This window comes from Miscanthus floridulus, chromosome 1 (genome assembly GCF_019320115.1).
Source record: "Miscanthus floridulus cultivar M001 chromosome 1, ASM1932011v1, whole genome shotgun sequence".
NCBI lineage: Eukaryota > Viridiplantae > Streptophyta > Magnoliopsida > Poales > Poaceae > Miscanthus > Miscanthus floridulus.
In genome coordinates, this window is record NC_089580.1 from 45,598,178 (window position 1) to 45,615,906 (window position 17,729).

Consider the following 17,729-nt stretch of genomic DNA (forward strand, 5'->3'; position numbering starts at 1 on the left):
GGGGCGCCGGTGGTGGGAAGAGAGGAAGAGGAGGGGGCGGCCGCGCCGAATCCGCCGCCGAGGAAGAGAGAGGAGGGGGCTACGGGGGAGGGGCGTCGACGGTGGGGAGAGAGAGGAGGAGGGGGTGGCCGCACCGGATCCGCTGTCGGGGAAGAGAGGGAGAGGAGGGGGAGGGGCGCCAACGGTGGGAAGAGAGGGAGGGGAGGGGAGGGGGGCCGGGGGTCGGAGAAGAAAAGGGAGGGGGCGCTGGGAGCCGGGTACGTGTGGAGGAAGGAGAGTGGGGCGCTGGGTGTTGAAGATATTTTTTTGTTTGTCGAGCGGCAAAGTTTTTTTTTCTTCCCATTTTTTCAGAAAAAATATTTTATTACTTTGCCGAGTGTTCTAGATCTGAGCACTCGGCAAAGTTTTTTTCATTTTTTTTCTTCTCCTTCTTTTCTAGGAAAATATTTTATTTATTTGCCGAGTGTTTTTTTTACACTCGGCAAATCTCATCTTTGTCGAGTGTTTTTTTACACTTGGCAAACCCCTTATTTGCCGAGTGTTTTTTTTGCCGAGTGTTTTTATCGCAGCACTCAGCAAAGAACTTGTTCGCCGAGTGTCTGAGGGAATACACTCGACAAACATAAAAATACTCGATAAATTTAAGGATTCCGGTAGTGTAGTAGGAGATATAATACGACATATCATATCGTATCATTCATGCACACAAGATACAGTCTCCTTATATATTTTTGAGCAAAAAAAATGTACAGATTTTCGGTCTTCGTGCCGCACTTGCTAGCCCAGGTGGGCCCATCATGAATATATCTAACTAAGCCCAGCCCAAATTTAGTCCAGCTGATGCAGATAATTTCTCAAATTTAGCCCAATCTAATATCAATAATTTTGAGGATTCCAATAATTAAACGGTAATGCTACAGACAGGACGCCGGCGACTCCCCTCCAGACGCGTGGCATGGCGTGACGTGCACGCAGCCTACTGAAAGGTCCTAGTATGACTAGAGAGGGGTGAATAGCTTATTTAAAAAATCTACAAATCAATTAGAACAATTTTATTAGTATGACAAAAAAGCGAAATGCAAACTTGCTCTAGCTCTACAAGGGTTGCAAGCCACCTATCCAACAATTCTAGTTGCAATAATTACTAGGCACACAACTTGCAATGTTACTACTCACTAAGAGCTCTCAATCTTGCTACTCTAAAGAGCTCCACTAGATGAACTTAAAATAACAAAGCAAGCTCTCAATTCTAATTACACTAAAGAGCTTGTCATAATTAGTTTGCAAGAATATAAATGAGTGAGTAGGGTGATTATACCGCCGTGTAGAGGAGTGAACCAATCACAAGATGAATACTAAATCAATCATCGGGAGAATACCAAAGGGCAAGAGACAACCAATTTTTCTCCTAAGGTTCACGTGCTTGTCGACACGCTAGTCCCCGTTGTGTCGACTAACACTTGGTGGTTCAGCGGCTAAGAGGTGTTGCACGAACCTCGTCCACACAATTGGACACCGCAAGAACCTACCCACAAGTGAGGTAACTCAATGACACGAGCAATCCACTAGAGTTACCTTTCGGCTCTTCGTCGGGGAAGACATAAGACCCCTCACAATCACCACGATCGGAGCCGGAGACAATCTCCAACCTCTGCTCAACGATCCTCGCTGCTCCAAGCCATCTAGGTGGCGGCAACCACCAAGAATAACAAGTGAATCCCGCAGCGAAACACGAATACCAAGTGCCACTAGATGCAATCACTCAAGCAATGCACTTAGATTCTCTTCCAATCTCACAATGATGATGAAACAATGATGGAGATAAGTGGGAGGGCTTTGGCTAAGCTCATAAGGTTGTTATGTCAATGCAAATAGCCAAAAGAGTGAGCTTGAGCTGGCCATGGGGCTTAAATAGAAGCCTCCACGAAATAGAGCCGTTGTACCCCTTCACTGGGTACAACTCGGGGTGACCGGACGCAGGACCCTAGCGTCCGGTCGTCCGATGCTTGCCACGTGTCATCGGCTTCAAACGCCGATCGCCCGATTTCAACGGTCAAGTGATGACCGGACGTGTCTGTTTGAAAGTGACCAGACGCAGGACCCCAGCATCCGATCGTTTCCAGTAAGGTTCCAAACACAAAATTTCACGACCGGACGCGTCCGGTCTACTCGACCAGACACACCCAGCGTCCGATCACTCAACGTTTCCTCTGTGTGCCTCACGTCAGCACTGACCAGACGCACCCTGCCAGCGTCCGGTTACTCTTCGCGCCAACGTCCGGTCACAAGACCGAGATGCGTGCTCACTGCTGCTACTAACCCAACTTAGGACCCCAGCATCCGGTCACTCTGTGAACCCCTGTCTTTTCTGTATAGGGTGCCGGTGAAGTTTCTAACCCTTGCTCAAATGTACCAACCACCAAGTGTATCACCTTATGCACATGTGTTAGCATACTTTCACAAATACTTTCAAGGGTGTTAGCACTCTACTAGATCCTAAATGCATATGCAATGAGTTAGAGCATCTAGTGGCACTTTGATAACTGCATTTCAATACGAGTTTCACCCCTCTTAATAGTATGGCTATCTAACCTAAATGTGATCACACTCGCTAAGTGTCTTGATCACAGAAACAAAATGGCTCCTACTATTTATACCTTTGCCTTGAGCCTTTTGTTTTTCTCTTTCTTCTTTTCAAGTTCAAGCATTTGATCATCATCATGCCATCACCATTGTCATGATCTTCGTCATTGCTTCATCACTTAGAGTAGTGCTACCTATCTCATAATCACTTTGATAAACTAGATTAGCACTTAGGATTTTATTAATTAACCAAAACCAAACTAGAGCTTTCACCTACCCAACGAGCTCATCTCTCTCGTGCTTCCCTACTACTCCTCTCTCTCTCGCTTGCCCACCCTAGCGGTTCCTTCCCCCACCCCGACACCCTCACCCACAGGGAGCCCCCAATGCTGTAGATCCGATCACCCTCTACCCCACCCCGGTGAGATCCATGGAAAACAAGCGAGATCCATGGAGGTGGCGCGGTGGTGTTGTAGGGGAGTGGGCGGCTCTCCCCCACCCCGACGCGATGCCCTCCCCACCCCCGGTGGCGTTGGTGGCGGTGGTGCTCACGTGCAGCCGCTCGTTGCCATCTTCGACCCCGACGACTAGAATTGGCTGGCCCAGCTTTCCCCTCTCCCTATGTTGCATATGTATGTTTCAAGTGTTTCAGACGTTTCAGATGTATGTTCCAATTGTTTCATATGGATGTTGCAACAATAGAACATGGATGTTGCACATGTTGCAAGTGTTTCAGAGGCATGTTGCATGTGTTTGTTCAAAATGTTTCATCTGCTTCGGGGTAATCGTTTTGATCTGGATGTTACATATATTTTCACACATATGTGCAACGGTACGTTCCAAAATGTTTCTTCTGTTTCTGTCTTCTATTGCAGCAAGTGTTTCCATGTTGCAAGATGCTAAGTGTTCTATCTGGATGTCGCATATGTTTTCACACATATGTTGCATGTGTATGTTCTAGATGTTTCATATGTTTCAGACGTATGTTGCATTCAAGTGTTTCATGTTGCCCGTGTTTCATGTTGTTCGGAGAGTCAGGGGGCGCCGGGAAATGGGACGCGACGAGCCAGCTGGCGGTCGGGTCACGACGGGGCAAGGGTGCGCCTGTGGGGGCGGGACGAATAGATGGGGATGGGGACGTCAGGCGTCGGGGCGGGCGTGTTAGACGTGCGGGCGGTCGTCCAAATAAGCATGGTGAGGTGCATGATTTTTTTTATTCGTATATTAACGCTTCAGCGGGAATTTGCACCGTTCGACGCTAAACGCCTGGATCGGACGTCCAAGCGCTAACAACTCCCATAATTAAATAGTCTCTTCAATCTTCATTCATAATTTGGTTATACAATACAACCGTCTCCAGCCGTGGCTTCGCAGTATCTCTACTAACTTGAGCTTCAGAATCATCCATTGTCTCCAGCCGTGGCTTCGCAGTATCTCTACTAACTTGAGCTTCAGAATCATCCATTGAAAGAGATAACAGGGTACTCACTTGAGCTTCAGAATCATCAAGTTCCATCGGAAGAGATAACAGGGTTTAGAGTAAACTGTTACTACTAACTCATGACCCGATTATATTACAGAATAGAATACGGCAGTGCAGTCCGAGGAGATACCAAACATTCTTTGGAAATAATTGCACAAGTCACATAAACACAAGCACAAAGGTCTAAATCGAATTTGCTGCCAATGCATGCAAATCTTCACCCTAGCCAGATAGTTCTGATATGGAGGCACACTCGTTTCGTTTGTATACAAAAGAGTTTTGACACATGATGGTGGGACCCTTATCATCCACCCACCCACCCGTATTGCATTGCTAATTGCTATCACCTCCTCCTGTTTATCTATTGTAGCAGGACCTATCCATCTAGCTACAAAATTGCTATGGCGCTGCCATCCTGTCCTAACTTAAAGCAGAAGCCCTGAGCAAAGTGCCAAGCACAGGCATCCAGAGGCCCCCCAATCGGCTCGAGCTTGGGTTTTGTGTCTTCATGCTAGCTGCTTTAGCCGACGATAATGCTGATGATGGCCCATGCGAATGGGATGACTTCTCCTCAGATGATCCTTCCCTGTTTCTCGTACGACATGTTCGGCTAACACCTTCCTGCTCCTGCAATGCAACAACCTGATTGAATAAAAACACTGAAACGTATTGGATTGGACAAAATAAAAAGCTCCAACCCAACCAAACCTGCGATGTCGTCTCAGGCCGTTTGGCCGCAGGTGAAGCCTGCAGGGATGTCTCTGCTCTAGGCGATTCAGCTACAGGTGAGGAGATTGGCGATTCCAGAGCTAGACGAGGCAAACAGCTAGCCTGTTGGTATGGGGCAACTAAACAAAGTCAACAAGTGAACCAGTCAAAGCTCGGACTAGGAAAAAGGCCGGACAAGGTATATATATGACTCTTTACCCTCCCAACAATTCGCTCCGAAGAGGAATCCATAACTGCAGGAATGGATGACGAAGAGACCTGAAACTCAAAACGCCTCTTCAGAACAGAGAACCAAAGGTGGAATACACAACACTTCAGATCACACCAGCATCGAGCTGCATATGCAATAATAAAGAGTAACACGGGCCATATATGTGACTTGCCTGACGAACATTGGCATTCTGGCTAGGTTCCATCTTTCGGGTGAACTCACATAAGTGATTTATTCCGTCTACCGTTTGATCCTGACAGGATTTGTAACCAGATAACGTTAGGCGCATGTACAATCTGTAAAGGGAACTGTGGTGCTATGACTTCTCCTTACCTGAGAGCTTTCAAGACGCCCCATCTTGGATTCCTGCAAGATGTATATACAGGGAGGCAGGGAGCATGACTCCATCAGTATGTGATACTTATATCCTCAACAGGGTACAAATGTGGTCCAGTACAAGGTGCCTACCAGAGTCCGAACTACAAGATTGACTGATTGCAAATCCTCCTGGAAAGCACTTAGATCTCCATGTATGATTCCAACCTACAGGTCAATAAGCTCTGCATCATTATCCACCTTCCAAATACATCAAAACCAGATAAATAAATAATGCTATGCTGCAATAAGGTTCCACCTCATCCCTTGTGCCTTCAATAATCTGCTGGGTTTCGTCTAAACTAATATCCACACGATCAATCCTCCCAGCCAGATGTTTCCTTGTGACCTGAACAGTAGTAGCCAGAGAATTATGGATATGTATTGGTTGGAAATAAAACTGAAATTCTGGTGACACAATGCAGTCCCTGGATGCAGCACAAGTGAAAATGGAAACAATTCAAGAAAAAACTTACAACGACAGAGTCTGAAACTTGATCCAAATGGTTGCCAACAGCAGTGCAAGCATCAGATAAACCACGCTTTGTCACAAACATCATATCAGAGAGTTTCCATCCCTGTACATTAATGCCCAAACTTTAGATACTAGTAGTAGCTACTATATTAGTCAAACATGACGTCTAACTGGTAAGATAGGGCTGTAACAATAATACAATATATGCAGTTATTATGACCAGGATATTATTACTGGCATAAACATTAGCTGAAACTAAATAGTACTGAATGGTAATTTAGCATTGATGATCTGTACACTTCCATCCATAAACTAAAAGAATCAAACTTACCTTCCACTTTATATAAGCATAGCCGATAGCCCCAGCAACAACAACTGCTGTTATAGTATATACGCCGGGTCCTACAAGACGAGGGTGTAAGATAACAATTATCCAGGGCTCATTTGGAAACAAAATAACCCCCTCCAATCCATATATGCAATGAAAGGGGCTGGTGGGGAAGTTAGTTCATTTTCCACTCGAATCCATATGTTTTGGGAGGGAATAGGTTTGTCGAAAGAAGCCCTCCAGGATTCTGATAAATATTGTACAAATTACAAAGGAGTGGCAGTTATTGAGCCCTATGCATTGTTTACAAGTCGTCTGATTAATCGCGATTGGTCAGTCTGGTCGGTACCATGACCTCGATTAGAGACTTCAACTCGATTAGCTCGACTAGAAACCTGGTCGTCCGACTAGTCGACGACTAATCACGATTAGTCGTCCGACCAGGGGGTTGCACGACCAGGCTGGGCACTGCCTTCTTTGGGCTTGCCTGACTGGGCTTCCAGGTGAGTAGTTGGGCTGCCAATTTGGCCCACTAGGGTCTGTAATATATATACAGGAGGCCAAGTTTCTAGGGTTCCCATCTCTCATTCTCTCCGGTGTGTGACAGCTGCTGCTGCTCTGCTCTTTCTCTTCTCCTCTCCTGTGCGTGACGGCTGCTGCTGCTCTGGTCTTTCTCTCTTCTTTGCTCCTGTGCGCGACGGCTGCTGCTGCTCTGCTCTTTCTCTCTTCTCTGCTTCTCTTCCCCAGCCAGCACGCTTCTTGGTGAAGCTCTTCCCTGGCTCTGCGCCTCTGCTCCCCCCTAGCTCACGAAGATGAGCTCTTCCTCCAATGATGGTAGGTGTGCCTACTGCCTAGACCAGACTTGACTAGTCGTCCTGGTCGACGACTAATCACGACTAATCGTCTGGTCGGTCCCATGGCGACCAGACTCGACTGGGCGACTTGAAAACATTGGCCCTATGTGTTCAAGTCTTGATGAGGAGATCAATATATACCAATAAAAAACAATTGAAATAGCAAGGAAGCATGAGAAACAAGCAAAAACTATCAGAAAATAAGCATTACAAGCATCCAAAAATTTATGAGAATGTAAGTCCCATTCACATCTGATGCACGTTTGCTCTGGACCCATACACAAAAGCCATTCACCGTTAACTTGTGTTTGTGAAAGTTCATCTGGTTAATAAACCATAACTAGTAGATGCAGAACCCACAGTGCATCAGTGCATGGATATCTTCAATAGAAGCCATAAGCAAGTACTGACCAGAATTCGCAGCCGGTGTCACTATTGTATTTGGTGTTGTGGCTAGGGTGTGTATCTGCTCCCTGAGATTGTTGATCTGAAATATCAAAGATCCCATTAATCACCATACCCTAGACGTTTAGAATTGTCCATATATATATCCTGAGAGCCAGACAAAAGTTAACATGTTAACAAACCTGAGATAGCAACTGGTTCTGATCGCTGCTGCCAGACTTTGCGTCACCGCCTTCTTTCCCATGTTTCTTCACAAACTGTATAATTAAGACAGGCAAGCACAAGCTAAGCTATAAACCCTGTGCCTATTCCTTTAAGATATACTATGTGCTACTCCCTAATTGTTTCCCTGTTGAGGGTCAATCTGACCAAGAAGAGGTAACAATACTACCTTGGCGGCTCCAGAGAATACATCCCCCAGTTTAGGAAGTTTGGCGTCACCAGTGAGAACGGATCCAGCGACGCCTGCAAGCAACATTAAGCAACATTGAACACGGTTACTACTTGCCGGTAACTGTGATTTTGCTATAAAGCAGCAGAACTTGTAAGACGTAAGCACGCGCTGCAAGATCACCCGTCACCCTAATTAATCCAACCAGGACCTAACGCAGCAAAATACTCGTAGCAAATTAAGCGAGCAGCCTGTGGCATGAAACTAATAGTAGCTAAGGTAGATTGGGTCTAGGTCATGAGACACCACAGACTGCTTAAAATTCAATCCAATCTAGCACAATCCCAACACCGCCGCGACGCGAAATTAAAAGAGGAAGCAAGGGAGAGAAGCGGTTTGAGGGTGGGGAGCGGCAGCGACGAACCGGAGCCGAGGACGATGAAGACATTGCCGAACACCATGGGTGCCGCGACGGCGAACGAACGATCTGCTTACGACAGCGGCGGCGGCGATCTATTTATGGCTCAATGTTCGCCGACTGTTCAAATCTCCTCTATCAAATCAATCAAACTACTTATATAATTGTCTATATATACAGTACTTATATATTATAGAACCGGATTTATTTGTAGTGCTAGTTACAACTTCTTGTTAATAAAACGCCCAGCCCAGCCCGTTAATAAGTTCTGTTGGGCTGGATGATTTTCCTATTTTTTTACAGTTTTTTCTTATGAAAATGAATTATGAAGTTCCTATATATATAATTCCTATAATTTTTTTGCATTCAAAGAGCCCCGAAAAAAAATCTCGTGTTTTTGCTGCATATGGCATGGATTTACTAGAAGATGGTACTATACATAGGATGATATTAGAAAATGTATTTATGTATTGAGACATACTCCACTCTTGTAAAGTCCTTCTTTTCCTTATTGTTGACCTTTAAAATGCATTGACAATCTCTTGATATTACTAACCTTACACCGTTAACATCATTAGTTAGCGGGGCTTGCGCGATAGTGGTTTCGATGTGTGTTGGCTCGCTGGTGGAAGGCTTGGTCCTTTCTAGGAGGATGCACGAGGCACCCATCGTTCTGACTCCACGAAAACGAGATTGAAGCCTGACCTGGCTCGCTCGATGCGAGCTGCGTGGACAAGTAAGGGCATGTTTAGATCCTCTTCTCTAAAAGCTTTAGAGCACCTTAGCTCATTTTAAGCTATGAAGCTCTTTTTTTTCGGAGCAAAAGCTCTATAGCTCTAATGTGAGATGAGCTAAAGTTTAGGGCTAAAGTTAGGCTATTTATTTAGAGCTTTAGCTCTAATGTTTAGATGAGGAAATTCAAATAGACCCTAAAGCAATTGATAGCTAAATCCAGCCCATAACGAAGCAACCAATAACTTGCCAAATCTAGCTTGGTCCAAGTTCTGAAAACAAGTCCCGAACTTTCACGGGAATTACGCTGCCAAAGCTTTGTCCTAGGACATGGGCACGAGACCTGATGGATGACTCTGTATGTCCAGAGGGAGGCAGAGGCGTCATCATGTGTGCTATGTGGTCCCTTTGGCCGGCACGACAAGACGCCTATTTGATCCGGGTGCAGCTATGGACTGGGCACTCGAGGCGTGCTGTCAGCTGTGGGGCGGTAAACAAAGAGATGTCGGGGCGAGCATCGATGTCGAACATGCATTGGCAACCACCGGAGGTGGGCTCTCTAAAGATCAATGTTGATGGGGCTTACCTCCGGGAGTCAAACACGGGTGCAATGGGGGCAGTGTTGCGGGACAACAATGGAATTTTTATGGCTGCATCAGCGCACTGGATGGATTCGTTGGGTTCAGCTCTCCTTGCAGAAGTAGAGGCGTCCAGAGATGGCGTGCGGCTCATACCACAAGGTACCATGGAGCACATCTTAGTAGAGACTGATTCGCAAGAATTGGCCTTGCTATGGAAGAATAGACGAAGGGATTGATCGGAGACCTCTGCAATCGTAGAGAAAGTGGAGGAGATGGCTTCAAATTTCTCTTCTTTCTAGGTTATCCATACAAGAAGATCGGTGAATTTTGCAGCTCATTTGTGCGCCCAACATGCTACATCTTTGTTAGATAATTTTGTTTGGTCTTTACCTCCTAGCTTCTTGCAGCAATGTCTGCAATCTGATGTTTAATGAATGAAGCGAGAGTTCAAAAAAAAAAAATCTAGCTTGGTCCAAGTGAGACAGTTTAACCAAACAAGCCTGCTTGCCTTGCATGCGTACGGGGTGCCCAAATGCCCAATCGACGGCAGGCAGGTCCTAGAGCTGTAGAGCATCACCTCGCCTCCCTCGGTTGAATGGCATCGTCTGATCTGATCTGATGGTAACATCGGGCCAGGATGGGCTTGGCTGGGTTGGGGTACCATTCCTTCCTTCGTCATCAGAGTGAAATCACGCTTGGCCCACTGGTCCCTCTCCTCTCTTTTCCTTTTTCGTTTTTCCCTTTTTGTTTTCAAGAAATAGATAGACAATATGGGTTGGGACCATACGGTACATATTATATATATTACATCAGCAGAGATGAATGGATGTTCTTTTCTGCGAGAGACGACAAGAGGTAGTCCCCCCACACTGTCCATGGATACGAGCACTCTGAATCGAGTCAATGGCCATCGTCTTGTTGGTAAAAGTGAATTGAGAAGCTATTACGTTTCCATTTTTACAATACCAAAAAGGTATACAAATATTACTTTCTCCTTTGCTTTATAATCAATTAAAAATTAAAAATATAATCAGTTATACAGAAATGGAGGGGGGCGAAAGCATCATCCTATAATTAATATTGTGAGCGCATGCAGGGTGATTTTGTTGCAAGGCTAGAACATCGTGTGCCCCTGGTAACAACGATATAGACAAGAGTGCACAAAAACTGTGGTACCGTATTTGGTGATGTACGTAGTACATGCGGTAGAAGCGTTCCAGTCCATTGTTCCTGGCAGTGTATAAACACTAAGGCGGTGTTTGGTTCCTTAGTCCAGATTTTAGTCCCTGTCCTATCGAATGTTTGGACACATGTATGGAGTATTAAATATAGATTAAAAAAATAACTAATTACACAGATTGTGACTAATTTGCGAGACGAATTTTTTAAGCCTATTTAGTTCATGATTTGATAATGTTGTGCTACAGTAAATATGTGCTAATGATGGCTTAATTAGGCTTAATAGATTCATCTCGTAAATTAGTCTACTCCTGTGTAATTAGTTTTTTAATTAGCTCATATTTAGTCCTCCTAATTAGCATCCGAACGTTCGATGTGACACGGACTAAATTTTAGTCGCCGGAACCAAACACCCGTTTGGCACGACTTCCACCGGCTCCGGCTTATCCGACACCAACACTGTAGCACGAAGCCGGTTTTCTCTCTCTCCCTCTTCGTTTTTCTGGCTTGCCCCCGTATGCTACAGAACGATCGCTACAGTGAGACATAAAGGGCGGAGAGAGAAAACTGGCTTTTTTACTACAGTGTTACGTGTTGGTGTCAGATAAGTCAGAGCCAGTGGAAGTCGTGCCAAATGGGGGCCTAAACAAGCAGAAGCAAAAGCAGAGGAGGGTAGAAATGGGAAAGCGCACTCTTCCCGCCAAAACACCTCCGCTGGGGGCACCCATCGGATATTCCTTTCAGAGAATCCCAAGAGCAAGGCAACAGCAACAGGCCATAGCTGTCGTCCACTTCTTTTCTTCCCCCCCGATGACCTCTCTCGAGTCTGGAATTCTGCACGCAGATCCTGGGCCCCAGGTACACCTCTTCCGGTCTTCCCCTCCGTCAAAATTATTATTCTGCATGCCATAATAAGCTCTCTAAATTGTTTCAGACTGACCCTATGGCTATCAAACAGTTTTCTACTGAAAAATGATCCTACAAAATAATTTTATGAAATAAACTAAGAGGCTGACTGAAAAAAGTATACTAGATTCTATGCTGGTTTTGAGTTATATTTCTTTCCATTTTGTTATAGACCTAATCTTTATATTTAAATAAAACTTCCATCATCAAAGAGAAAACCCCCTTGCCTAACTTATCGATAATCAAAATAATTTATGATCATGGTTACAAGGGTATTAAGGGCTTCTAAATTGTCTTCGGTATGTCCGAAGGACACATGTCCTAGTCTAGGCAGTACTCCCTCTGCCTCATCAGACTAAGTCATTCTAATATTCTTGCAGAGTCAAAAACATCTCGAGCTTGATCAATTTTATATAATAAAATTATAATATTAAATAAATATCATAGATTCTTTATTTATTATATTTTTATAGTATACCTATTTGATATATATCATAAATATTTGTAATTTTCTTCATAATTTTGGTCAAACCTATATACTTTGACTCTCCGAGAAAGCTAAAATAACTTATAATTATGAATGGAGAGAGTAACATCGTGGAGGCAGATAGGGATAACTAGATAATTTTTTTTTGGTGTAAGGTGGGCATTGACTCCGGTGGTTATGGAAATAGATGGAATAAATCCTGTCGTGTTTCTTTGTTTTCGTATTTGTAGAAAAATACAAAAACGAGATTGGAAACTGGGTATGGTTTTTTCTGTTTGTTTGTGTTCATAGGATACCGTATTTAAGTGGGATACACCCATATTCATCTCATAACAAGACTTGTAACATGTTGAATATGCACACTAGGCCATATCATGATCTTACATTAAGTTTATTGTTCCCTAACTTACACTAAGTTTCTAGTTCCGGTCCATACTTGTTCATCCTTGTATTCCCATATAACCCTTTTTTGTGGTCTAGTTTCCATTTCCGATGATCAAATGTGGAAACATAAATATTTCCTACGGGCTATCCTCTCCTCATTCTCTTCTCGCTCGACCGTCCATCCACACGACGCGTGTGGCGTGGCTGCACCTGTTCTTGGTCGCCTGAGGGGAGCCGTGTGGTGTGCGCCGGCATGCTCGTGAGCTCGGTCGCCTAGTCCTAGCCAGCGGCCATGGTGGCCACGGTTGAGCTCGATGGCTACCTGCAAGGGTATAACTCTAGTAGCTCCTCACCACGGTAACGTTGGAGGGAAAGGAAAGAAGGATGTGTTGCTCTCCCCTCTTTTCGAGGGAAAGGAAAGAAGGATGTGTTGCTCTCTCTTTTCGAGGGATTGTGGGTGTGTTATTTGAACCGAGAAAAAACAGAAAGAGAACTGAAAAGGATCCTCAATGTGTCTTTTTCTTCTTTGATCGTACTCTCTTCGTTCCGAATCACAAGAGGTTTTTTTTATATAGCTATGTTTGTTTGGCTTATAAGTGGTATTTTTTTAGCTAATAAATAGTATATTTTTCTCACAATAAATTATTTCATAGTACTTTCAGCCATGGCTTATCAGTCGAACAATTTTTTTTTCTATGTACTTAGACGTAACACTATGTCCAGATATATGGTATAAAGGTCCCGTTCGCTTCGCTGAAAAAAAAAATCAAAATACTGTTTCGGCTAATTTATTGTCAGAGAAAAATGTTGTTTCGGCCGAAAAAGAAAGCCAAAGAAAAGCAGCCAAAAAGCTAAACTGTGTTTTATTTTTCATTTCAGCACAGCAAGAAGAGAATAAATAAAATATATACTACTAGTCCTTGAAAAGGCAATAAGGGCGTCTTTAGATCTAAAAATATTTGGGTTTTATTTGATAATTAGTGTTTAATTATAAATTAATTAGGTTTGAAAGTTTTCTTTCGTGATTTCTCACCTAACTGTACAATTAATTTTTTTTTCGTCTATATTTAGTACTTCATGTATGTGCCGCAAGATTCGATGTAACGAGTACGGCACAGCAAATTTTGGGAACTAAAGAGCCTAAAATCCGGCAAAAAGGTGTGACTCAGCGACTGTGAGCCAGTAAAAAGGCACCGAATTTCGAAAAAAGGGGCCCTTGCCTCGCTCCTTCACACGCCTAACAGTACACTGCAGCACTAGTGGACGGAACGGCGGTGCCTGCCTCTGTGTCCTCTCTCTCTTCCGCGATTCCCGAGACAAAGCCCCAGAGGGGCAGCGCAGGGCACTGGCTGGCACGCAGCCTCTGCGCCGCTCCACCCCTCAGCGTGCCTGCGTCGTCTTCCCCCTCTCTCTCTCGTGTGCACGCACGCAGGCACAGCCAAACCCCGAAGGCACCATTTCTTCCCCCAAAGCCCCAAGCCAAAACCCCCTTTTCTCTCCCCCACCCGTGAGTCCCGCCGGCGGAGGCCGCCGGATCGCGGCGCGCAATGCCGTTGCCGCCGCCTCCCTCCATCCTCCTCCTCTCCCTGTTGCTGCTGCTGCTGCTCCCGGCCGCTACCATTTCCACCACCCAAACAAATGCCACCCTCCCGTCTCCGCCTCTGCCTCCGCCTCCGCCGCCGGCGGCACCGCATCCTCCCCGCCGCCACCACCACACCGCGTCTCCTCGCGCCCCGCTGACGACGCCGCCGCCACCCAGCCTGCCCCCTCCTCCTCCGCCGCACCCTACACCCACTCCGGTCGCCGTGCCGCCGGCGCCACCGCCCACGCCCACGCCCACGCCAGCGCCGCCGGTCACCACTTCGCCGACGCCCAAGTACCCGTCCTCCTCCGCCACCCCCTCCACCGGGGATCCATACCCCTTCACCAACAACCCCTTCTTCCCAACAGCAAACTCGCCGCCGCCTCCTCCCCCAGCCGCCGAAACCCAGCCCTCCGGCGACGGCGGCCTCCCGACGTTCCCTGCCAACATCTCCACCCTCGTCGCCCCGACCCCGCGCGCCTCCGGCTCCCACCGCTTCCCCGTGCTCCAGGCGCTGCTCCTCTCCCTGCTCTCGCTCTGCCTCCTCCTCCTCTCCGCGCTCCTCTCCATCCACCTCGTCCGCCGCCTCCGCCACCGCGGCGGCGGCGGTCGCTCCGGGGCCGCGGCGTCCTCCGCCTCCGCTGCCCACCGCCGCGCCGCCAGCAACCACGACGACGACGATGACGGGGACGAGGAGGGGCGCAGCCTCAAGCCGCCGCCAATGCCCACCTCCTCCACTAACCCCAGCACCGAGTTCCTCTACCTCGGCACCCTCGCCACCCCGCCGCCGTCGGGACCGCAGCACCCCGGCACCAGTTCTAATCTGCGTCCTGGCTCGCCAGAGCTCCGCCCTCTGCCGCCGCTTCCGCGCGTCGGACCGCCGTCAGGCGAGTTCGCATCCCGCAGCTCGGCCTCCGACCCCAGCACCGTGCCTCCCGCCGCCGCTGCCGATGCCTCGTCCTCCTCGCTCTCTCCCTCCTCGCCGTCGGCTTCCTCACCCACGCTCGGCTCCAGCCCCGTCCATTTCCGCCCGCCGTCCATCCCGCAGCCGCGTGGCCGAGCCCCCAATCCCTCGCCGCCTAAACGGAGGCCGTCGCCTCCCAAGGGTGCTGCGGAGCCCGTGGCGGCGCACGCGTGGAACCCCTTCGTGCCGCTGCCGCCGCGACCAGCAGTTGCTTCGTCAGATGATGGTGACTCTGATCAGATGATGGACCTGCGCAAGTCGCGGCCTTTGCATTCGGACAAGCTCAAGTCCGCCTCTTTGCAGTAAGACTAAACCTTCTTGTTCCCTCCTTCTGCTCGCGGATTCGATTTGATGTCTGAGGTTGCCTCTCTCTGCCCTGTGTGCTATAGCATGAAGGACGAGGTCATCCAGCTATACCTCAACAATTCGGCGGCGGTTGCGGCGCCGAGGGAGGTGTGTTTGCTCGGTGCCCTCAGGTGTCATGGCATCGGGATGATTGTGGGGGCATTGGGAGTTTCCAAGGAGCAACTGAGGGATGCACTCTTGGAAGGTACAGATAGACTGATCTTTCCTCTTATCATCAGGCAACCCAGATTGAGTTTTCTCTGAATAATGCTGACAAAGTTGCAATCTTTGTTCGACGGAAGTACTCTAGTGTTTATTACTTGTGGGGGACCTTCGAATTGGTTGTTGTGCCATTGACCATGTTTGTAGCATCACATGGTGCCTTGTTGATTATGAGTTACATGAATGATTGTCTCTGATAAACGTTGGGGCCTTACCAATGGGCCACATGGCATGCCCCTCCTACTGTCATAAGTTTGAAAAACCAGAGTTACACAGCCCGCTTTCATTTTAGGTGCATTGTCTATTTCCTAGAAAGAGATCGCATTTAGGATACCATTGGAGCGTTTTGTTGTCCATGTGTATAACTTCTTCATGGGGTCACATCACATTTTAGACAAAGTTGTCCTTTCAAGGGTGCACCACTCTTTGTTTTACATGTCATAGCAAATCTGTTTTGGTTCCTGAAGTTGATCAATTACAACTTTCTCCAATCCTTCGTGCTATGCCTTTATGTGGTATGTTTTATCGCTACTAACTGTAGCATATTTCTGGTTGCTGGGTACAGGTAATGCACATGGTTTGGGAGTGGAAGCCTTGCGGATGCTCACTCAGATGGTGCTCAGCAATGAAGAAGAGCTTAAGCTCAAATATTTCAAGGATGATTCCCAGACCAGACTTTGCCCAGTTGATGCTTTTTTGAAGGCAATGCTGGATGTTCCGTTTGCGTTCAAGAGAGTGGATGCCATGCTTTACATTGCCAGTTTCTATTTGGAGATCAATCAGCTGAGAATGTCATATGCTACTCTTGAGGTAATGCTGTGTTCTTTAGGGAATACAACACAATTATACTGTCCAGAGATTGCTTCTGCTGAAATGATATCACTTATTAGTGATTTTACCTTCTTTCGACTATCATGTATTCATTATCTGAATGTTTAATCCATTTTATTTATTCATCTAGGGGGCTTGCCAGGAGATGAGCAGCAGCAGGCTGTTCCACAAAGTCCTTGAGGCAGTTGTGAATTTTGGCAATTTCATGAACACCAATTCAGGGTCTCCATGTTCAAAAGGCTTGGAGCCAAACACTGTTCTGAAGATAGCTGATGTGAAAGGAGCTGATGGGAAGGCTGCTCTCATGCAGTTTCTTGTCCAGGAAATTGTGAAACCTGAAGGATACAATGTGATGGAGGATGGTTCAGGTACATGCAAGATGAACACAAGCACTCTGCAGTATGATGCCGAGTGCAGGAAGCATGGCCTTGAGGTTGTCACCAAACTTGCAGCCGAGCTGAGCACCACGAAGAAAGCCGCGTCCATTGACATAACAAGGCTGAGCCGAAGCGTGTCGGAGCTTGGAATGGGGCTTGGGAAGGTCCATGACGTGGTGAGGCTGAACAGCATGGTTACCTCTGCTGAGAGCACTCGGCGTTTCCACAATAGCATGAGCACGTTCCTGAGGCACGCTGAGGAGGAGATCCTGAAGCTCCAGTCTCAGGAGAGCATCTGCTTGTCGTCAGTGAAGGAGATAGCGGAGTGGTTCATCGGGGAGTTAGGCAACGACGAAGCTCACATGTTCAGAATTTTCGCTGGAGTGAGGGAGTTCCTAGCTATGCTCGACCGGATCTGCAAGGAGGCTGGGGAGGTGAACAGCAACAACTGGGTCGGCGCGACAACGGCGAGCTGGATGGCTGCACCCATGGGGATGACGCCTTAAGCCGCAGGAGCTGCCTTGGCAAAATCTGTAGCTGTTCCTTTTTGTAGAATATCATATCGAATCGAGCTATTTGGACTAGTATGGTTCCTAGTATTAGCAGTAGATGAGAACAATGTTATGCTATGTTAAGCCTAAGCCTCTCTCTATATAAATATCTGGATAATCTATGCTGGACACCCTGGCTATTGTAAAGTTTACTGTTACTGGTAATGGATGTTGTTGCTTTGCCGTCTTCTCCTGAATGCTGCTGTCCTGCCAATGAGGCAATGAAGCAGCCTTCTATTCCAACTCCATTGGTGACGCCTCTGCTTCTGAATTCTGATAGTTTCTAAAAGTTGCTCATGGATGTCTCGGTCAGAATTGTGTGTGATGAGTGATGAC

The 17,729-nt window shown here is 46.9% G+C and overlaps 2 protein-coding genes across 2 annotated transcripts; one reads left to right on the plus strand and one right to left on the minus strand.

Annotated features, from left to right (window-relative positions):
• Positions 1–4,305: 4,305 nt before the first annotated feature.
• On the minus strand, positions 4,306–8,386 carry LOC136482339 (uncharacterized). Its single transcript, XM_066479549.1, has 13 exons — positions 8,259–8,386; positions 7,835–7,908; positions 7,626–7,700; positions 7,450–7,525; positions 6,188–6,258; positions 5,858–5,959; positions 5,641–5,730; positions 5,475–5,549; positions 5,340–5,372; positions 5,179–5,259; positions 4,994–5,053; positions 4,775–4,897; positions 4,306–4,693 (listed from the first exon to the last, which is right to left on the minus strand). Exons 1-13 carry the CDS (start codon positions 8,293–8,295, stop codon positions 4,487–4,489), a joined length of 1,104 nt encoding a protein of 367 aa, XP_066335646.1. The 5' UTR covers positions 8,296–8,386; the 3' UTR covers positions 4,306–4,486.
• A 5,585-nt stretch (positions 8,387–13,971) lies between these two features.
• Positions 13,972–17,575, plus strand: LOC136482349 (formin-like protein 14). Its single transcript, XM_066479557.1, has 4 exons — positions 13,972–15,369; positions 15,457–15,617; positions 16,200–16,444; positions 16,596–17,575. Exons 1-4 carry the CDS (start codon positions 14,069–14,071, stop codon positions 17,346–17,348), a joined length of 2,460 nt encoding a protein of 819 aa, XP_066335654.1. The 5' UTR covers positions 13,972–14,068; the 3' UTR covers positions 17,349–17,575.
• Positions 17,576–17,729: the final 154 nt, after the last annotated feature.

Coding starts and splice junctions, on each gene's coding strand:
- LOC136482339 (XM_066479549.1), bottom strand. CDS start 8,295: ATGGTGTTCGGCAATGTCTTCATCGTCCTCGGCTCCG. Junction 6,259..7,449: donor GACACCGGCTGCGAATTCTG/GTCAGTACTTGC, acceptor CTCGTCTTGTAG/GACCCGGCGTATATACTATA. Junction 4,898..4,993: donor CGGAGCGAATTGTTGGGAGG/GTAAAGAGTCAT, acceptor CCATACCAACAG/GCTAGCTGTTTGCCTCGTCT.
- LOC136482349 (XM_066479557.1), top strand. CDS start 14,069: ATGCCGTTGCCGCCGCCTCCCTCCATCCTCCTCCTCTCCCTGTTGCTG. Junction 15,618..16,199: donor GAGGGATGCACTCTTGGAAG/GTACAGATAGAC, acceptor TGCTGGGTACAG/GTAATGCACATGGTTTGGGA. Junction 16,445..16,595: donor TGTCATATGCTACTCTTGAG/GTAATGCTGTGT, acceptor TTATTCATCTAG/GGGGCTTGCCAGGAGATGAG.